The sequence below is a fragment of the Alligator sinensis genome, unplaced genomic scaffold (assembly GCF_000455745.1).
Source record: "Alligator sinensis unplaced genomic scaffold, ASM45574v1 scaffold1339_1, whole genome shotgun sequence".
NCBI lineage: Eukaryota > Metazoa > Chordata > Crocodylia > Alligatoridae > Alligator > Alligator sinensis.
The window spans coordinates 515875-538626 of NW_005842490.1; the positions used below are offsets into that span (position 1 = coordinate 515875).

At 42.7% G+C, this 22752-nt stretch overlaps 2 protein-coding genes across 5 annotated transcripts in view; both read right to left on the reverse strand.

The window, feature by feature from the left end:
• Positions 1-325: 325 nt before the first annotated feature.
• Positions 326-2444, reverse strand: INSL5 (insulin like 5). Its single transcript, XM_025212881.1, has 2 exons — positions 2260-2444; positions 326-621 (listed from the first exon to the last, which is right to left on the reverse strand). The coding sequence occupies exons 1-2, from the start codon at positions 2432-2434 to the stop codon at positions 380-382; spliced, it is 417 nt and encodes a 138-aa protein (XP_025068666.1). The 5' UTR covers positions 2435-2444; the 3' UTR covers positions 326-379.
• Positions 2445-16209: 13765 nt separating this feature from the next.
• Positions 16210-22752, reverse strand: part of WDR78 (WD repeat domain 78) — a 38229-nt gene continuing 31686 nt past the window's right edge. The window contains exons 14-17 of one of the 4 annotated variants that reach the window (XM_006031264.3): positions 22653-22751; positions 21553-21779; positions 19615-19768; positions 16210-16682 (exon numbers count right to left, since the gene is read on the reverse strand). In XM_006031264.3, coding sequence (XP_006031326.3) covers positions 16632-16682; positions 19615-19768; positions 21553-21779; positions 22653-22751 — 531 coding nt within the window. In that variant the 3' untranslated portion in view covers positions 16210-16631. Of the gene's footprint in view, positions 16683-19614; positions 19769-21552; positions 21780-22512; positions 22552-22652; position 22752 lie in introns of those variants that run through there. The other 3 variants (XM_025212877.1, XM_014523459.2, XM_025212878.1) reach the window with 3 other exon arrangements.

A 22752-nucleotide genomic window follows, 5' to 3' on the forward strand; every position in this document is an offset into this window, starting at 1 on the left:
GGAGCAAGAAAATATAATGAGAACCATACATGGTAAATTGCACATTTTATTAAATTTAATCACAAAAACTGATACTGAACAGTAACTGGATAGGGCAAACATTTGTACATACATTTTGAAACTTAACTGTTTAATACATGTTGTTTTTAAGTATATTTTACAGAAAGTTGAGTTATGACACAGTCATTTCCAAGCTGGCTTGGAGTAAACTGATAAATGTTAACTTTTAACCAGTGGTGTGATACAAAAACATTAAGCTAAAAATCAAGAAATACAATCAGAACAAGCTATTTCAGACAGTTAAACATGGTTTGTGTTTTGGGGGTTTTTTGTGGATATTAAAGCAATGAAATCTAATCTATCCAACACCTGCTAGGTTTTAGCACAATGAACTTATATCTCTTTCAGTGCAGCCAATGCTGCAGCAGGATGTAGTGAGCAGTGCAGCCACTTCACGCTTTTCTGCCATGGACATTTGCCTGACAACTGTTAAGTCTCTTTCAGACTCAGTTTTGGTGTTAGGAATTTCTTCGTTTAGGGATTCTGGTGCCTGATCTCCATATCCCAAGGATTCTGGATAATCATTGCTTCCATGCGGCAAATGGAGGTGTTTTTCTCTTTCTGTTGCATAAAAATGAGAAACAAATTACATTTGGAGATACGGGATTCTTCATAAGTCTTAGACTTTCAGCTGTAATGGAAAAAGACTAGGGAGAAAAGCAACCCTGAAGTCATATCAGTCTTCATGTCATTGTGCATATTTGTTATGATATGAAAGATTAAGACGTACTTGATCACAGAGCACTGAAACAGATTCCACAGATATCCCATTTTACAGCTTTGTTGTGAAAATCTTTGTGAGTACAACAAATGTGTTATCTACAAGGGCAGTTGTCTTGCTGGCCACAACTGATATGCTTATTGCACGTTTGCTTCGAAGCATAAAAATAGTGAAGCTTTGTCTGACAAATATAGTTAAAATCTATCTGCCACACTAGCACATGATGCGTTCCTTCCTGAAATCCATGTCAGGTGTATAAGAAGCAAGGATTTTAGGTTGTAGCCGTGTTGGTCTAAGGACATAGGCAGACAAGGTTCCTTGGGTGAATTTGATATCTTTTATTAGACCAACCCAAATAGTTGGTCTAATAAAAAAAATAAGAAGCAAGGATGCATCTGTGGTATCTTTTATTGGACTAATTGCATAGTTGATCCTGCTCTTCCTCAGATTTCATGTCTTGTATATGGATGCGAATAATTTCAAGTTTCTCAGTTGTTCCAGGCACTAAAATTATATCATCTTACAGCAAATTATACTTCCCAGCTGTTCGTAATTCAAGTGCATTTAAAGTTCTCAGTACAATTTGCTGTTTTCTTATTATCAAAGTACAAAAACATCCACTCCTTGCTTAGTGATTTTTTCCCATTTAGCAAGTACTCTAATAAGTGGTCTTGCAGAAATATTTCTGGCCACATTCTTTTTTCTCCACATGTAGCCACACGCTAGCTTTTGATAGTATATCACCTTCATAGAAAGTGGATGCTTTTGACTGGAAAAAGAAAGAATGGTTTTGGTTTCTCCTAGAACAAAACACATTTATTTTATCCTTCCTAAATAAGATTCCAAATTTGTTAAGTACAAATCTCTAGTAGAGCAGATCATACTAATTAGACTTGTATGCTTATTCTTGACTTTTCTGACTCCGTCTGTTTTCTGACTGATAAAATAGCCATGTGATGACATATTATTACATCTTACATGTTGTTAATATATAGTGTTCAGGTGACACACAAAAATATTGTGAATAAATTATGTTATAAATAAAAATACTTTAATGTGAAACCTTGGGAAAAAGTCATTTCCCATTGAAGACAATAGCAAAACTTCTGTTGGTTTCAGTACGGCCAGCATTTTGCTGTTGGCTTTAAAACCAGGATTGAGATGTTTGATCTGACCAAGTCCCCAAAGCTGGCTTTGAAAATCTCAACCTAGATGTCTTTTATTTAAGAAGATAAAAACCTAAGCATAATAACCTGCAGGAAAACATAGATGTAGGTTGTGCCATTGCATTGTTTGAATAAAATGAATCTCACAATTCAACTTTGAAAAGTGACTTTTTAAACAAGAAAACACACGTAGAGCCACATTCTTAGATGCAAGCAAGTCATAAGTCCCTCCCTCCCATCACTGAATTCAGTATATGAAGAGAGAAATAAGCCCACTGTAAAAAAAAATAAATAAAAAAAAATCAGTATTACCAGATACATGCGGATAGTCACTCAGATGCCTTTTCCATCGGGATCCTCCACAAGTGAAGACAACTGCTCTTACGAAGTCTCTCCCGCAAAGTTTCATAAAACTCCCTTCACCTTTTGCTTCAGAGGCAGCAACCAGGGCAGAAAATAAAACCAGAGCCAGTATTGTGCCCTTCATGTTACCGAAATAGCACCTGTTTGATTCAGATTTCAGTCAGGAAGGAAGAGGACCAGCAAAGGCAAGAGTTAAGGATTCTGTTGAATCCACCCAATTTATACAAAAGGTGCATTCACTCAGTTGGACAAGGGCTTGTTTTGATGACGCTTTAATGTTTGTCAAGTGCCTGAGTTAATCATTTGTTTCTGGTAACACTTCAAGTGCCTTCGGATTCCACTTGGATTTGGGTCAGTTATTAAAGGTATATTTAGTACTACTGCTTAACAATAGAAACCAGTACAGTAACATAGCATATTTATAGAGGCATAGATCCATATTGCTAATGTGTGCATTCTACAAAAATGAATGGGCATTTATTGCATGTGTTGCACATAATGAGTTACATCTCTGCATCTGTGCTGGGTTTTGCCCATAGGGAAGCTCAATCTACAGCAACCTGTTGAACAGCTATGCCCCTTACTGCAATTTAAGCAGACACCTAATCATTTCTCTCATACTTTAAATCCCAAGCTATAAAGTGGGTTAGCTTCTTTCCCACTTACTTAACCAGACATCTGTTCATTATACGCGTTTTCTTCCACTGCTGTCATTTCATGTACTTTGGCGATCCAGCATCTAAAGCAGCGGTTTGCAACCTTTTCAGATTCAGGGCACCCCTCCATAACTTTTTTTGTGTTTGGTGGCTCCCCGGCTCAGAACCACTGTTTTGCTGTCTCAGCTCTCCTATCTTGCATGCCCATGCTTCCAGGGGGAGCCTGCAGGGTCAAACTGAGAAGGACTGTGACAGACAGGGTGTTCCTACTTGCTTTATACTTACCAGCTAACCCTGATGCAGGTAGAAACACAGGCACTTGTTGTAGCCGTTCCTGGTCTGGCTTGATGGAAGGCACATGGACCTGTTTCACCCAGTGGCAGCAACAGTGGTGCCCATGCCTCAGTTCCCCAGGGTGCCACAGCATTCCAGTTGGAAACCAGAGGTCTAAAGCAGAGGAATCAAGTTCATTCAGCCCAGAGGGCCGGATGAGCGTTCCCAAGCCAGTGTGTGGGCCAGACCAGGGCTGACCCTCTGTGGCACGTCCTGTGCTGCTACAGCTCTACACTCTATGTAAAGTATAGGACAGCCCCAGGGCTCGCTGTGCACCAGTGCTGTAGCAAGTTGGGGGCAAGCAGGATAAATGCCCTGGGCACCGAGGCGAAGAGGTGCCAACAGGTGCTGTCCAGTCAGGGTGGGGCACAGGATGGGGCCATAAGCCGCTCATATGGAGGGGCGCCGGGATGCAGGGAGGGCAGCTCCCGCTGTTTCATGCACTCCTGGGTGTGCCTCCCAGATCTGTGAGCAGGGTGAGGGTGGTCTGCCACTGCAGGCTTGCCCCGGGCACCAAACTTCCTCGCTACGGCACTGCTGTGCACACAGCCCCTGGGGCCGGAACAGGGCACATGCTGCCTGCAGTGTGCAGGTTGGACCAGTGCTACATATGGCATAGCAGGTTCAGGGCACGGGCTGCATGCAGTGTCCCAAACCAATCCTGAGCTACCTGCAGCACGTTCTGCTCAGGGTCCAGCCTGTGTGCTGCAGGCAGTGCAGAGGGCTAGGGCTAGCTCATGGGATTCAGTGCCCCGTAGGCTAGATCCAGCCCACAGGCTGTATGTTTGACACACCTAGTCTAAAAGTAGTGGCCAGATTTTCAAACTTAGACACCCACGAGAATTATGCATGCAGATACCGTGTGTGCACAAGTATGTGCTTAGTAAATTAGTCACTTAAGTCTTGTTTTGTGGTAGAGATGCAAAAATCAAACAACTGTGATTATTTTAAAATGTTAAAGCAATGGGATAAAATCCATTTAGCCTGAGAGACCCTTTAGCATTGTAAACTTATTTATTTCACTGTTGCAGGAAATAATGAGCAACTTAGCCCCTTCACTGGGTTTTTGGTTGTAGCCGTGCTGGTCTAAGGACATAGGCAGGCAGGTTCTTCAAGTAGATGTGATATTTTTTATTAAACCAACTGAGTAGTTGGGAAAAAGCTCTTGGCAAGCTTTTGGGTGCAGTCACCTTTCTTCAGGCATAGGGAGTCTTCCTATGCCTGAAGAAAGGTGACTGCACCTAAAAGCTTGCCAAGAACTTTTTTGCAACTCCTTAGCCCCTTCACAGCTCTCTTATAAGGCACATGCAAGTCTATGTATATATTTTGGAGTAGGCACCTGCATACATTGAAGCAGAAAAAGTAAAGTCATGGTTGCAACTTCATGTGATCAATTTTGAGAATTTGACCCTATAGATGGAAGGTCTCAAAAAGAAACTTTAAGTTTAAAACATCATAGAATATGGAGGAAAATTAATTATTTCCACATATTAAAGAACTACAGGACAGATACAGGTTACTATCTTTGCCAATCTTCCCATTTGGTTACATCTGAAAAAGAGATGTTCTTTTAAAAGAAAGGAGTGGAGAAGCTTTGTAAAAATACTGAGTATGTTTTCACTATGTTCTGTGAAGAGAGGTTAAAAATTTATTACACTTTAAAATGTTCTTCAGCTACATAATTTTGCTGGTATCTCACTGCTTTGCTGGTCCTGCCTACAGGTTGCTAAAACATATTTTTCCAGTAGGATATGCTTACGAAGATTGCCAGGATTAGGACAATTGTGAGGTCAGAAATTCACTATTTAGAAATAAACAACAAGAAGATCTTGGAGATGTTTATCTTATCATGTCCTAGCACCACACACGTTTCCCAGCACTACAATAGTAAACTTTTAATAGCTTACTGATGTGCAGAGTGAGTTACGTCTTGTGGCTTGATGGAAAGGTCATTTTTCAGTAAGGGAACCAACTAAGTAAATAGATGTCACCATTGATGAATATATATGACGCTTTTTGGCCAGAATGTTAATAGTGATTAACAAGTGATTCATCTTAATGGATGTCTTCCTTAAAAATGTACATGAGTTCATCTTATGTCCCGGGCCAAGTTTGCAGATTCACAACATGTGTGAAATGCAAGAGGAAATGAATGTTAAATGATTCATTAAATCATGATGAATTGATCTATAAATCTGAAGATGTGTTTAAACACTGAACATTTACCGTTACGCAAATAAGACAGATTAAATGTAATGTGCATTTAAAATATAAGGCCCACTGCATAACAACATTCAAGAACAGAACAGATACCTTATTCATCAATTAGGAGGCATAACCTTTTACTGCAAGGCTTCGATTATATTTTTCCTGTGATAAGAGATGGGGTTTTTTTCAAACTGTTCAGATAATGGGCTAGAATTTGAAACAGCATTATTTGTTAGTCTCATGAGGGGATGGTGCGTTTTCATAGATAGCCATTCCCCAATTTCCTTTAAGATAATATAGATGTGCTCATATAAAGATCCCCAATTGTGGTACCACGATTCAATAGAGTTGACACTACCAGACTATAGCATATATAAAGTACATGGGATCTATGTTGAAATCTGGTAAGGGTTGACAAAGTTGATGTCTACTGCTGAATGACTTGGGGCATTGTGCAGCTGCAGTAGCAACATTTACAGGATGTTCAGAGTTTACTTACAATTCCCTCCTCTTTAACTGTCATAGAGATATGAGGGTCTAGAAAAGATCATCGTATAACCATCAAACTTCCTGGGGGAGAAAAGACCCTCCCTCCTACCCCCATATTTCTGAAGTCTGGTATAGCTAAATTTGAAGTTTTGGGGGAAAAAGACATGTTTACCTGAAATAGTTTTTTTCTTAAACTAAGCAATGAATGAATTTTTAGCATAATGCTTAATATGATGATATTACTAGTTTTGGAGGTATTGGTTATAGTTATGTTGGTCTAAAGACATAGGCAGACAAGATTCTTTGGGTAAATGTGATATCTTTGATTAGAACAACGAAATAGTTGGAAAAATTGTTCTATGCAAGCTTTTGGACACAAACACCCTTCTTTAGGCATAGGTAGAGTCTGCTGGCATTTGTGTGCTCTTCTTGGAAGCCAATATGCAAAATTCAGGTCTGAAAATGCAAATGCAAGGCAGTGAAGATCAGAGGGAATGTGAGACAATATGTGCAAGACAGTTTGGGGGAAGCGGGGTTGAACGTTGACCTAGTGGTAAAATGTAGCTGGTAAAATGTAGAGAGGTTACCTGGGATTATCTGATGTCAGGTAAGTTCTAACTGCCATAAATCCAATGTCTATATTTAGTCCATGATTTTTTGTATCCAGTAGATGTATGAAGTGCAGTCTGTAGGCTTGTCTATGAAAGGTGTTTTGCAAGTTCTCTTTGAGGATTAGAACTGGGAGATAGGAGAGAGAGTGGTTTTCTTGTGAGAAATGTGCCCCCAAAGGCAATTGGGTATTTTTGTCTTTGAAAGATTTTAGGTGTGGATTCGTTCTGGTGCACAGATCTCTATGGTTGTTTGGTTTCTCCTATGTATTTTCCATCAGGGCATTCAGTGCACTGGATGAGAGATATTACATTTGTGGAGGTGCAGGTGTAAGATCCAGGAATGGTGATGGTCCTGTTGTGGGGTTAGTTATTATGGAAGTGGTGGAGATGTGTTGGCAGGTTTAACATTTGATGTCCCAACATGGGCTGAATCCATTTGGTGTGCTTTGGACCATAGGAAGTTTGCTTCTGGTGTTGAGTTTGGAGAGGTTTGGTGCTTGTTTAAAGGCTAGGATGGGTGGCTCTGGGAAGTTCTTTAAGAATTGTGTCTTCTTTTAGTATGGGTTGAAATTGTTTAAGGGTTTTCCATATAGGTTCCAGGGAAGGATTGCATGTCATAACTAATGGTGTGCCATTTGTGGGTATTTTCTTTTTGTACTGCAGCAGTTCTTCATGTAGTATTCGGGTGGCTCTTTCAAAAGCGCAATCTATCTTTTTGGAGAAGTGTCCTTGTTGAGTTAAAGCCCTTTTGATATTGGCAAGGTGATGATTGTGAGTGTTCTCAGTGCAAATTTGATGGCATCGGAGGGCTTGGCTGTATATTACAGCTTTCTTGGTGTGTTTAGGGTGATTACTGGTTCTGTGAAGATATGTATGTTGGTGTATGGGTTTCTTGTATATGGTGGCTTGTGTTTTACTGTTCTGGATATTGATCATAGTGTCTAAAAAAGGAAATATTAGTGCTGGAACGTTGAAGAGAGAGCCTGATGGAAGGGTGATGGATTGCAGGTTTACGGTCCAAATGATGAATATGTCATCTATATATGTTAGGTATAGCATGGCTTTGATGGTGCAGTTCTTGAGGAATTCTTCTTCCATGTGGCCCATAAAAAGGTTGGCATTTTGTGGGGCCATTTTGATGCCCATAGCTTTGCCCATGGTCTGGAGGAAGTGTTGGTTATTGAAAGTGAAGTTGTTGTATTTGAGGATGAAGTGTATAAGGTCAGTAATATCTCTAGGTCTGTACTCGAGTTGTAATCTTGCTCTTGTAGGTACATAAATCAGGCTTGGATGCCATCCCAGTGTGGATTTTGCTGGTCTGTAAACACCACCAGGCTCTCCCTATGCTTGAAGAAGGGAGTTTGTGCCTGAAAACTTGCAAAGAACAATTTTTCCAACTATTTAGTTTGTCTAATAAAAGATACCACACTTACCCAAAGAACCTTGTTTGCCTGTGATATTACTAGTGCACTTCTGTCCTTCAAAATGCTTTCTAGTAATTAAATATTTCAAATGAAGTTACTTCAGTTGATAACTTACAGCACTGAACACTTACAATTCCTATAAACACAGCTATATCTTTGTTAGCCCTGGGGCATAAGACTCCCCCTCCCCCCAGATTAGCAGAGGATGCTCCCATCTTCACTATCGAACGAGAGTGAGAAGAGCTCTTACTTCCTGCCAGCCTTATCTCTGGTGAATTCTGCCCTGGAACTGAAGTTTGTGGTGGGACAATGTGAGCACAAGAGGAGAAGCAGTTGCTGCCACCCTGATGTTGGCCTCCTGGCTCACTCCACTGAGCCACCCTCTCATCACAGAAACATCATGGACATTTCTATTCTGTCATGTGACTTCCCTAGGAAGCATCACAGGTCCTTGGAAGAAGACCTAAGAGGCTGGAATGGAGGCTTTCTGCCTCTAAGCCCTGATTCTGAGATCCACAGGAGAAACCAACCATGCCCAGCACACAGAAATTATTACTATTTATATTTTCCCTCAGCAAAAATGGCACGTTCATCTTCTAACATATGGAAGCAAATCTACACTAAGTCATTGAGACAAAAAAAAAGATCTGTATGGCACAAACACTGCAAAATTAAACATGTATTTCCAAATGCTACCAGAAAGGCCAAGCACATGCTTAGATGCATGAAATGTTCTCACTGAATTAAAAATCTTCCATGAGGAGAACTGAAAGTCTAGAAGAAGAGCATCTGAGAGTAAATGTTACTGACGCATGGATCCAGAAATCCTTAAGCTGGTGTGACATCACCATCTGGAAGTATTGTACGTACAGCTCTTCAGTCACCAGGAAAACAACAGACTCTTCAGTCAACTACATCTAAAAGATGTCCAACAACGACTTCAGTTATAGATAAGATGTGACCTGAATATCAACAGAAATTAACCAACCTCTCGCAAGAGTAATCCATACGTCTGGTACTTCATCATTAGTCACTGTGAAAAGAGTTATCGACTGGCAACATTTAAACTATTAGGACCATCATACCAGTTCCTCAGCAGCAGCAAATATTCTTTAAGCAAACCTGTTCTACAGCCAGAATGTGTAACGCACATTTAGTGATGAAAAAGAAAGATGCACTGTGTCTGATAGTACTTACAGGTGGATGGACAAAGGTAAAGGGGGAAGGAATAAAATGTTATGATAAAACACCATCTGAAATAGTTTTTTACAAGAGCCTTGAAACAGGAGGGAACAGACTACTGCAAAGCATAAGTTAAGTACAAGAGAACATGCTAAATACTAGAGAAAAGAGGTGAGAAAGTATTTGCTTTACTGATCAACAGAGCCAGTAACAGACTGAGACATCCCAGCGATCAAATCTCCACATATTACTGCAGCTGGATATGTTTCCACTGGCCTAAAACTGCTTCTTAGAGATTTTCATGAAGCAGGGTACACTGAAAATATAAACCTGAGAGCAGAAGAAAGCATAAAATATTGGATAACTACTCATTATAGCAAGATTCTTTGAAAAGTAATAAAAGTTAAAGCACAAGGAAAGGTAAGAATAAAAGGGTAAATCTGAAATATTAGCAAAGCAAGATAGGGAAGAAGTGATGTTATTTGAAACAATATTTGAAACAACACTGTAATTCAGGAAACAGTGATGACTTAAGATCTTAAACACACGATAGTACTAGGTGAGGATATCTTCTGAGTTCACCTAAAGAACACCTCTGAGGATTCTGTAGCCAACTGCTTCTGCGCTGTACGCTCAATATATGCCCAAAATGAAGTCAGCATCTCCAGCCAGTAGATAGACAGAATATTGACACAAACCAATATGTTTTGCTGCAACCCCCTTAGATCCAAAGTTCAAATGTAGCAATGTTAGTGATAACAGATAGGACTGTGCAAAATGGGCCCTATTTGATTCAGATTTGGCCCAAATCAGGGACGGTGATTCGATCCATTGATTTGGATCACTGTCCTTGATTCGATTCGGCGGAATCCAAATCAGAAGATTCAATGCTGATTCAGTGAATCAGCAATTTGGACACAGGCACAGCTTTAAATGTTTTTTTCCACATACCTTGAGGTGGCAGGCATGGCTTGTGATTGCTGCAGTGTTGGGGCATATGCAGCGTCCCACAGGTGGGGGGGAGGGGGGGCTCTCCAGCATGCTTGGCAGCAAACCCAGAAGTGGACCGGACATACTTCCGGGTCTGCCAGGGGGCCTCCCTGCCCCCCCTCCTGGCTCGGTGATCAGTCGCAGGGGGACCCTGGGTGCCCCCCCAGACCCAGGAGGCACCAGTCGCTGAGTCAGGGGCCGCAGGGTATCCCCTGTGCACTTCCCAGTGGACTGGAAAGTGGACCGGAAATGCTCCTGGTCCACTTGTGGGTCTGCTGCAAACTGCGCTGGGAGGCCCTCCATGCTTCTGTGGGACACTGCATCTGCCCCAGCATCACAGTGTTCAGAGCCCCTGCTACCTAGAGGTACATAGAAAAAACATGTAAAGCTGTATCTACCTCCAAATCGCCAAATCTGTCCAAATTGTGTCGGAAGGTTCCAAATCGATTCGGAGAGATTAAAGGGTCCTCTGATTCTATTCGGATTCAGAGATTTGGCCACCGAATTGGGCCAAATCGAATCAGGGACCAAAGCTTCGCACAGCCCTAATAACAGCACTATTGTAGTTTTTGACTGAATTAAAAACAAGCAACACATTTAGGACTAGATATTGGAAAAGTATTTTGAAACACTGCAGAGTACAGAACATCATCAGGTATTGGGTCCAGGAGTCCAATCCGGTAATTTGACAAGCATTTTAATATTGCGGGAAGGGCTTGGTGGGGTGGGGTCTGCAATGCTCCACTTCTGACCTTTTCTGTTGCTCTTCTGCTTTGGATTCTTCCATTTTCTGCATGCTAAAAAATAGGTAAATGTTTGGAAATGTATACATAAAACCGAGACACAGGATAAAACAAAAGAGTTAAACTTTTTCTAATTTGTCTACATCTTCAGTTTAATGAAGTACATGCAGATAATAATTCTTTACATGTTTTTGGGTGCAAACACTCTTCTTCAGGTATAGGGAGAGTCTGCTGGTGTTGTGTTCCCCCATAGGGGAGTAGAAGCCAATATGCAAAATGCAGGTCTGTGAAAAAGCAAAGCATTGGCCTATGTCCTTAGACCAACATGGCTACAACCAACAACCCTGAAGATCATATGGAAAGTTCAAAAAAAGAAGATGATGTTTCAGAAGCAGATTCTGGTTAGAATAGTTACAAGAAAAGAGGTATGGAAGCATTTCCAACATTATAGTAGTAATTAGACTGCTTTTCAGTTGTATTAAAGTTGCTTATAGGATCACTAGTTTTGCCTGCAAGTATGACATTTTACATATAAAGATAATGCAGTGTTGGAGTGTGGTGTTTACGATAAGGTCTGGATATATGCCCATGTTTATTGTTGGTCCTTAATATTGCCCTGTGCTAACAGCATTTTAATTAATATAATGTATAATATTATACATGTATAATATTAATATAGATCATATATATGTATGTGTGTATTCAATTATATAAATATATAATTATATAATTAATAATTTACATATACTTCTCTATAGAATAAATAATATATCCTTTATTCTTTATATCATATAATATATAATTCTACAATGAATATAGAATTATATAATAATATTAAAATAGGTCAGGAAGGAATATCAGGAGGTCATCTAATCCAATTCCTTGCTCAAGGCAAGACCATTCATCCCAGGCAAGTGTTTGTCTAACCTAAATTTAAAAACTTTCAATGATGTAGATTGCACAACTTTCCCAGGTACTGTGCTCCAATGCTTGACCACCCTCATAGTTTGAAAGGTCTTCCTAATATCTGATCTGAGCTTCTCTTATTGCTAGGCAAGATCATTACTTCTTGTCCTGGTCCCACTGGGCACAGAGAAGAGTTGATCTGTTCCCTGTTCATAACAACCTTTCTGTATGTAATGTCTTCTAAACTGCTAAGTATTTTGTTGCTCTCTTCTGGACTCTTTCCAATTTCCCATTTCTTTCTTGAACTGTGGTCTCCAAAACTGGACATTATGATTCCCTAGTGCTGCAAAAAGTGTAATAATTGTCTCCTATTATTTAAATACAAGTCTTATTAATACATTCCAGTAAGGTATTGTTTTTTCAGCACTAATACTACACTACTGACTCATTTAGCTTTCCATAACTTCCAGTTTCTTTTCAGCAGTAGTGCAGCCTAGCCAGTTGCTCCATGGTCTATTTTTGGGTATTTGATTGTTCCATCTTAAGAGCAGGATTGGCACTTACTGAATTTCTTCTATTTGAGACCATTTTTCTACTTTAGCAAGGTCATTCTGAATCCCAATCCTGATAGTCCTGGCTATGCCACCCAGCTTGGTGCCATCCATCAAGGTAGCACTCCAATTCCATCCTCCCAGTCATTAATGAAAATATTAAAGAGTACTGGGCCTGGGTGTGACAGACCATGTGACAGAGTTTTATGATATTTCTATTTTAAATGTGTTCATCTTATTATAATATTGTGCGTTTTGGCTTCTCTTAAAGAAGTGGAAAAAAGGAAACAGGGAAAAAAGGATTAATGGCAGGGGTGGGATAAATACAGCCCGCAGGCCAGATCTGGCCCACTAAGGGAATATAACTGACCCAGGTGTAGAGGCAGCCTGGGCCATGGCACATGGTGCTGGTTCCGCTGCCCCCAGGTGCACAGCAGGGCAGGGGCGGTGCAGCAGCTGGACCTCACTTCCCAGCAGCCCCGGCAGCAGTTCCTTCTGGCTGCCACCCACAGGTGGTGGAAGTGGGGGTGGCTAATGGAGCTTAGCACCCCCCCTTCCCTCCCCCCAATGCAGGGCAGCGGTAGGGCCACAAGACAGCCTGGTTGAGGGCTTCCGGTAGCTGAAGCAAGGGTGGGGAGGGAGTGAGGCTGGGGCTAGGGGAGGGGAAGGCACTGCACAGCTGGTGGGGCATGAGACTGAGCCATGAGCGGATCGTCCAGCCATGCTCGTCCTGCTATGCGCACCCTGGGTGGCATGGGGGCATGAGCCTGCAGATCTGCATGGGGCAGGACAGGCTGCCACTGTAAGCTGGGGCCAGAGCTGTGCTGGACTCTTCTGACTCAGGGCAGGGTGGGCGCTGGGGTCCCAGGGGCTCTGTCCCCTCTGGCCTGGTGGTGCAATCAAGGCCGGCCCCACTCCAGCTCCCCCCCAAGCGGTGCAGGGCTGGGAATGGGGCTGGTGTGTAAGGGCAGCCAGGGCTGGTGCAGGCCTGAGGGGTGCTGGATTTGTTGGTGCAGGGGGCGCTGGCGCCAGGCAATGATCCCGGGCATGGGGAAGCTGCAGCCACACAGATGCAGCAGGCCCCATCCCTGATCCCGATTCTGGGCCCAGCTCTGCTCTGCTCTCTCCCAAATCCCTGCCCAGCCCCAGCCCCACTTCCTTTCCCCCTGCCCCACACTTTCCCGCTGAGGGGGCATGTGCGCACATGCACGTGTGCTCAGCCCTGCCCTGCCCTGCCCCCCCCCAAATTTTCTCCCTCTGCCTATGCTGCTACCACTAGTTTGTCCACCATCACTGGACCCAGGCCTGCTGCCTGGGCAACCCTGGCCCATCTGCCCTGCATCCACTGAGGGGGGTGCTGGATGGAGCAGGTGGGCAGGGTCCCTGTGGGCAGGGCACACTTGGCCAGGCAACTGGGGAGCCACATCCAGGAATGGGATGGGTGGGCAGAGGCCAGGGCCAGGATTGCTGGATGGTGACTGTGGGGCCAGGACCCAGGGCAGAGCCCTAATCCATTTACTGCACCACCCTTGATCTGCAACGAGGATCATAGCTCTGCCCCAGGCCCCCGTCTTGCACTGTCACTGCCCTGTAATCCCAGCCCTGGGCCCCACCCGCTGGTTCCACTTCCGGGTGCTGCTCCCTGCCTGCCTGCAGCTCCATCCCATCCACCCAGCCAAACTTGCCCTGCCTGGGATATCTGGGCTGGTCTCTACAGAACCCTGCCCTCCCGCTCCATCCAGCACCCTCTGCAATGGGTGCGGGGTAGATGGGCCCAGGCCAGACAATATCAATTGTCCCCCTCCCCACTCCACTGTGTCAGGCCAGGTCAGCACCTCCCCACCTCCAGCCTGCAACAGCTCCCCCAAATCCTCCAGCCAAAATAATCAGACACTCCTGGTTAAAGGTGTCCTTGTTAAGTAGTAGAGCTGTAGACCTGGGGGACAAGACAAGACAAGGATTTTTGCACCAACAGAGCCTGAATAACTTTGTTGACAAATTAACAAGGTGGGGATGAGAGGCAACACCCAGGAGGCTTCCAGATAAGCATGACAATTAACAAAGCAGGAAGGAAACAGCATGACGACCTGAGATCAGGAGACAGTCTGAAGAGACAGACCAGCCAAGCTGTTTTGGGGTGAACTGTAGACAGCTAAGTGACTTGGGCTCTCAGAGCTATGTGGGCTGGAGTGGGGACAGAAGGACCGCTCAACACTTTGGAGTGGGGGTGAGAACGTCTGTCTGAGTGGCCTTTCTCCAATAAATGCCTGTACTGAAGAGGAGCCAGCTGTTTTGCTGCTTGGAACTTCGGGCTACACCTCTCACTTATCAAGAGGTAAAATCTCTTTCTCAGGAACTGACCTGGAAATTAGTTTCCCCAAGGCAAGGCCACAAAAAACCCCCATGGAGGTTCAAGAACCAAAAGACCATGGTATCAGGATGGGAAGGAGGCAGGGCTCCCCCCTAACCTTGAAGCCAACCCAGGGCACACTCTCAGAGAGACCAGACAAGGCCAGAGAAGTTCCAAGCGTGCACCCGCCTCCGGGAATCTCTGGCACCAGGACGCCTGCTGGGGAACTCCACTTCACATCCCCTCCCAGTCTGACAGTGAACCATTGATGACCACTCTGAGCTTGATTATCTAACCAGGTAAGCACCTGCCTTTTCATCTAGACCAGTGGTTCTCAACCTATTTGCCATAGTGGGCCACACCTGCACCTCTCAGTGTGTTATGTGAGCCGCATGCACACAACTTACTTCCTATGTATCCATTTAAAAATGCTTTGTATTTGTTATCTGACAGTAATGCAAGACAAAAAAATATTCTGTAATACTTCTCATTTCTACACTGTCACACGTCTTTACTTTTTTTTAACAGGATGTTACGTTGGCTATGGCAGTGCGCTGATTGGGTCACAAGCAGCCCGCAGGTTACAGGTTGAGAACCACTGATCTAGACTACACTTCCTTAGTTTGCTCATGAGAGTACTGTGGGAAACAGTGTAAAAATTCTTGCTAAAGTTGAGGTATATCATATCTAATGTTTTCCCTCCACTGATAAAAATAATCACCTAGTTATGGAAGAAAATTGGGTTGAGATGCTTATAAGCCACGTTTTTCCTTTAAAAACTTGAGTTTCTTTTGTCTGCATAGTAACTTTATTTATTACTCTTTCTGAGCCATTCTGATATAACCTGAACTTTTGTTTTCAAGCCAACAATATGGATGCTTTCCATTTTCAACATTTTAACAGGCCAACATGCAAATCCTGCCCCCCCCCCCCCCCCCCCCCCAAAAAAAAACAAAAAAAAAAAAACCAAAAAAACCAAAACCCAAAACAAAACCCAACACTTGTGTGGTACAGGTCAAGTCTATGTGGTGGCAGACTGCCTGGGTCTAACAGCTGTGCTCAAGCATGCCACACTCCTCCATGCAGCCTGCCTCCCTGACTGGAAGTTGCATAGGTGTATCCATGCAAGGCTAAGGGCAAGGCTAATCAGGATGGGAGTGGGCTTACTGGCATTGTCACTCAGCAGTGCTATAATCATGGTAGGTTTATAATGTAGATACAGCTTCTGGTGCAGCTTCATCTTTACTACCGGAAGTCGTGGCGCACAAAAGTAAAAACAACCTATTTCATTAATTCATGAACATGTCTAATAGCGTAAAGTTGTACTTTCTTTTATACTTTCTACTAAATTATACATTTCTAATTTTGAAAGAAGTAAAGAAGAATTTTATTGACTACTTTAAGCATAATGAGATATCCAATGGAACTGAAGAAAAATGAAGCAGAAGCACATCTGTACAAGCTTGGAAACATTTTTATTCAAAAACTTAATTTCCAGCCTTAGGAGATTATTGCCTTTACTTGATATGGGATTTCCAAAAACTGTAGGGAACTATGGAAGTGATAAGGCAGTTTATTTTCCTGTGCAATAGTACAGAAGAACATACCAGAGATTTAACCTATACTTGATTGGAATATAATGATGGGGATTTTCTGAGGAAAATTCATGGTATTACAGGCTATTTCAAAAAGATTTCTAACCACTGTGAATTGACAGATACATTTTAATGACAGAAAAATCATTAGCCTGTATTTTAAGTAATATTACATTTAAAGATATTTTTTCCTGATGCAATATTAAATGGGAGGCTTTGGGATCTACGGAAACACATAACATTATTTATAGCCTTTTCCTTTACAACCAGCCGAGAGGTATCCTCAGTAGCCATTAGCTAAAGCAGAGCTAATAATATCATGAAAAGCTTCCCCCTGTAAAAGAGAAAAAATAACATATGGTATTGCATTATAATTGTGTTTTTAATGAATGAAATGCTCTAAAAAGCCCCATTTACAAACGTATATAAGTGATGTCTATTATCTACATAATAGAAATAAAGAGAAAAAATAGCTAAGCTAGTATGGTATTGGCTGTGTCCTTTTAGATTTTACTGTTACCTAAAGAACACCTTTCAGAAATAGCTGAAATAGGATTTCAGGACAGGTAGGACTGTGTGGAATGCATTTGCTACATCATACTTCCAGGTGCCCACTTATACCTTTAATAACCTTATTTATAAAGGAGATTAATCTTCAGGATACTATATGTTGAGTAACTATGCTTAAAAATGCTATGGCCTGGTAAATGTTGACTTTTCACTTTAACATTAGTAACATATATATTACAGATAGTAGGTCTCTAGTGTGCTAGGCACTGTACCGAAACAAACTTAAAAAGAAACTGTTGCTTACCCAACAAACTAATACGAGAGGTGTGGACACATGAAGACTTGGGGCGCTTTCAAGAGGGGAAATTTCAAAAGGGCAGCAGTTCCTACATTTTAACTGTTGTGTGAACAAGCTAAGAATGATTCAAATGCAGCAAAACAACTCTGAAAACAACTTTAAAGCTCATTCTTCCATGGTTAAAGTTAAAGGGTGTATCCACACCCAAAATGTAGACAAGATAATGAATATGAGAAAGCTTTATCAAAAGCTGGAATCTGAGGCACAGAGGCTCATTACACAGGAAATCTCTGGTAACCAAACACAGATCTCTTGAATCTCAGTCCTTGGCCTTTCTTTCGTTTCCAACTTACTGCGAACTATCTATGCTTAAAATATTTAGACTTCAGAGAAATCTTATGCCATTACAGGGATAGCTTGTAGTAAAAAGCTTAATAATTTTTTTCAAAGTACAATAACAATTATTTGGCTTCTAAGCTCTTTGAGGCAAGCACTTGTTTTTTCTTCCATGTTTGTGCAGCACCTACCACAAGGGGTTTGACAGTAATACTATATTTACTCAAATCCAAGAAGAGGTTCCCCCACATTCAACATGGGGGAAATGCCCCTTGTCTTGGATTCAAGTACAAGACAGGAAAGCAGTGCCTACAGTTTTGACTCTAACCCAGAGCCAGCATGTACTCTGTCCTCCATGTGCTCAAGGACAGAGTTGGAGCTGCTGCTCCTCCTGCCACCTGCCCTGTGCATCCTCTGCTCCCTGTTGCCACCCACCCTTGCTGCTGCTGCCTATCCCCCTGCCACTGCTTACCTTCCTGTTGCAGCTCCAGCTCTGGCCCAGGGCATGGAGCACAGATTGTATGTTGGCTCTGGCCCTTGTCCAGCTATGTAATAGCAGCAGTGAATTGTTGTAGCTCCAACCATGGTTCCACGGCCAGGATGGGGGCCAGATCTGCTACCACTGCAACTGCTGCTATGTGGCTGGACAGGGACTGGAGCCAGTATGTGCTCTGTGCTCCATGCCCCAGACCAGAGCTGGAGTTATGAAAGGAAAGTTAGCTGTGGCAGGTGACATGGGGGGCAGGCGCTGGGGGGAACAGGCACTACCATGGGGGTTGGGTGGAAGGAGGGACGAATGGTAGAGGGTGAGATTCCGGGGGAGGCATAGACACCATGGTGGGGGCAGGGTTGGGATGGGCGGGTGCCAACGGGTACAGATACCATGGGAAAGCAGGGTGGGCAGTGAGGGGTGGGGGGACAGGTGGCAGGGGTAGACTACTTGACCTGCCCCCCCCGCACCTGCTCCCTTGCTTCTGCTTTCTCTGCTGCAGTCGTGAGGAGAACAAATTTAAGACAAGCCTCCAATAATTAGATTCTAGACAGGGAAAATCATGTAAAATGTGTAAATTTTCTGTGTCCAAAATCTAGTTATTGGGCAGGCATAAAGTCAAAGTCATCTTGGATTTGGGTAAATTCAATAATAATAAGTTAGTATTGTTTAATCCTTCAGGTCAAATATTCTTATTCACCTTTAGGCTTCTCTTTTCCTCAAAATTACTTTTGTACACCAGAACTTCATGGGCTTTACCACGGGCACTATTCATGCTGTTTTACAAATTGGGAAACTGTGGCACAGAGAAAGTGTGACTTGTCCAGAGTGGCAGAGGCAATGACAGAGCTGAATGCTTTTACCACATATAGAGCACGGAACTAGATAATGTGTTTGTCAGTTCATGTGCAGACTATGCCATAATGTGAATACTGAAAGTTACTGGAATACCCAGATGCTGGCAGAATTCTGGAAATTAGAAAAGGTAGGCAGGACCGTTTGATTTAATCAGCATATCCCTTTACCACAGAGGAGCCTGAGGGTAATTTAGCACAGATCTGTGCTGGCTATCAGTAGGTAGGTATGAAATGAGATCTACAGGTGCAACAAGTTTGTAGGAAAGAAAAGGACAGCATTAGTGTGAACCTATATTCTGCCTGGCCAGGAGTGGGCAAACACTCCCTGCACTGTCAGCTAGACATGGAGTCATGCTTGAGACACAATTGTGTCTCAATCTAGCGGGGGTAGCTGAGCAGCAGTTGGTGTGATCAAATATGATTCCTGCCTCCACCCTGAATGCTGCTTCTCTAACCGGACCTATAGAGAACCTGAAGAGTATAAGCACATTCTGCAGCTTTTGGAACATGGTGCAAAAGCTACACCGAACAGTTCATCTTCTGGCCACAGTTTTTCAAGCAAGTAGACTACAAGGCCTGAAGTTGACCTCATGTTCTGGTTCATGAAAATCCTAGTGTTTATGCATGAATAAGACCAGGAGCCCACTCAGAAATTAACTCATGTATACATTAACATCTTTTGTTATTTACATCTTCCTTACTCTTAATTCTTTAGGAGAAACATTTTTCTGAAGAAAGGTAGCCAAATAAACATGTGGGCACCTGTGAGTCATACCTTGTTATAATCTGAAGCCGTCAGATTTCTTAACTCATACACACTGACTTGTCCCGTACTGTCCCCTATTAGAAGGCAGTCTGTGTTTTTAGCAAAAAGTAAAGTTGTGAATTTCACCCCTGGATTGGCATAACTAATGATTAAGGGGTCCAAACTGCAAACAGAGAATGAAATTATGTTGATATCTACTAGAACTGAAACAAAAAGACATTTTCCTAACATCACAGAACATAATTATAGCAGTAGTCTAAACATAAATAAAGTACTGCAGTACCTTCTACTTTTATGCTCTGGATCAGTGTGCTTATACTCTGGGCCAGCTGAATGGCACAGGGCTCATCCATGGGTCGAGCACGCCCCATGCTTCCCCCAAGTCCTGGCATTGGGCCCTCAGGTTTTGGGGCCCAATCATGGGGCCAGGTGGAGGCAGTGTAGGTCCCAGGGCATGATCTCAGCTGGGTGGAAGTAGTGCAGAAGCTATACTGCCCAGCTCAGCCAGGATCAGGCTCCATAGGCCTCCTGCTGCCCCCGCCCAGCCTCCACGCACCAGGATTGAGCCCTGAGCTGCTCTGTGAGCCCAATCTGTGCGCCACAGCCCGCAGGACTCCCCACAGATCTTTGGGGCTGGATGACAGTGCCAGGGCCTGGATCTGGCCTGCAGGCCAGGGGTTGAGCACCCCTACTCTGGATGAACAAAACTCTAAAACTCCAAGTAATAATGATAGTGCGTTTTGCCAGTTCTCAACCCTTACCAGGCAACATTGGTGACACATAGGGGGTGCACATGCCCGCCCTGAGATTGGCTGCTGCTGAAACTGCCAGCGGTCGCCAATTGCTGCTCGGTGCCCGCCATCCCCCCCCAACGCAGCTGCCTGCGGGTGGTCCCCGCTCCGCCTGCCCTCACCACCACCATGCCCCTGCTGCTGACACCATCACCGCCGCCTGTGGGCAGTTGCCGCCCCCTGCAGCCTCAGGAGGCATGAGGCGTTCATACCAGCCCAGATACCCTGGTTACCTAAAATATTATCTGTTCTACTGTCTAATTTTTACTTTCTTGTAATACAAATAATTTGAGTTTTAGCAAAACACTATACAGGGCCTAATTCTCCACTGCTTTACACTAGTTGTAGGCATTTACACTGGGAAGATCAGGTTTGCAGTACTACCACAAGTATATGTGAACAAAAAACTGTATTGTGACAACTTTAAACCCAATTTGCATCAGTGCGATGAACTGAAGGGGGACTAGCCTTTGCATCTGGTGTCTTATCTGTAAAACTCTCAACATATTTAAGCTCAAGAATATTTTAAAAAATCCATGAAAATGATAGCATCTATGACTTGTAGCAGAAAAGGATCTGTACAATTATCAATTCCCTAAGCCATCCAGTCACTAACCCTTTTATTAAAAGGTGCTCTGATATACACTTTATTGTAGCTAGCCGATGTGTTAGGATGCAGTATAAAGTTATATGCAAATAAATATATGCTTTGCAATTATAATCATCAGGTATTAGTACTAATTGGATCCTTCAGGCACTATGGGTGCTGACAGATGTGGATTAAAAAAATCATGCTTTACCGGAAGAAACAGCGTTCTAGTTCAGCCTGGCTCCGCAGCATCTGTATAGTTCAGGCGATTCAGCGAGACTTTTTCACACTTTTCTCTAATAGCTGATTCAATCAGCTATTGGATAAAAACACCAAAAAAGCCCCACTAAAGCGCCCAATCTATACAGCCATTGGATGAGCTGGGTCCAACTAACATGATGCCTCTTCTGGGCATGTGCTGGGCTCAGCACAGGGGCACGCAGTTTTAAGTGCCGTTTTGGAGGTTTTTTATGTCTGTAAACAGCCAAACATACTAAAAATATTTAATGATAACAATACTGTACTTCTATTATGTCAGAACCCTCCTCGAGAAGAATTATTACTTACGTGCTGACACTAAGGTCCCAAATTTCCACTCTACTTTCATTCACCGCTGCAAAAATAAAGGCTGATTTGGGAGACCACATAATGTCATGAACCACAGTAGTGGTGGAGCTGAAAGTTAAATGTGGCTTAAGTGAATCTTGGCACCATAAAATAATACTCCAGTCTGCAGAACAGCTTAAAAACATGTCAGTGCTGAATGGATTCCATGCAATCTTGTACACAGGACCCTTCACATTGAAGAAAAGGTGGGGAAAGAAAAGGATTGTGAATTATTCCAGAACTTATACTTTCAAGCTAGGTTAAAGAAGTCTAATGAAGTTTGGCACTCAAAATTCACTGACTTTCCTCAAGAGTTAGGTACTTAATTGCCTTCTGTTTTTAATGATCATTAGTTAAAGTTTATATTCTCTACCTCTTTTGCATGCACGTACACACACATGCACACATGCATAAGCATAGCAAAAACTAGAGAAGGGCTCTATATTTTTAGGAGCAAAAAGTATTCGGGTGATACTGATGATTCGGTAGTGATTTTACTTTTCCCTTTGAGTCACTTTTGATTCAGTGATGTTAGAAGAAACTGCTGCTAATACTGCAATCTGTTGGATGAGACATAAAGTAGATATGCAAACTTATTGTATTGTTAAACATTTTACAGCTAGTGTTGGAGTGATGTAGCCATAATGTTCCAGAAAAAAATATGAGATAAGGAATTGAGTATGTGATATCTTTTGTTGGATCAAATGTACAGTAATGCAATGTATTAATCTTGGTAGCACTTCAGCAAGAGTACCAGCGTTGGATATCTTGGGTCTGCCAGGGTTAACAATAATACTATACAGTTGGTCCAATAAATGGTCCATGATTAGCAATTCTTAAATAATCTGTATATTGAAGAAGGTAATACCCAAAGGAGTTTTGAATGCTTTATACCTTGTAGCTTGTTGTTAGCCTATGAAAAGCAGCTTTGGTTTTAATATCCATGTTTCAATATGTTATCTGATGAATATAAGATGTGAAATAATTAAACTTGTTCAGTGTAATCAAATATTGTTTCTGATGTAGCTGACCCAGCAACTTTTTCTGTGTAAACTACCCACCTTATGTGCTCTGTAAGTCTCTAGGAACTGCTCATTGTATGAACAAGAACATTTGTGTATATGCCCTTCTTCAGTTCCAGCCAGATATATATTAGTATCC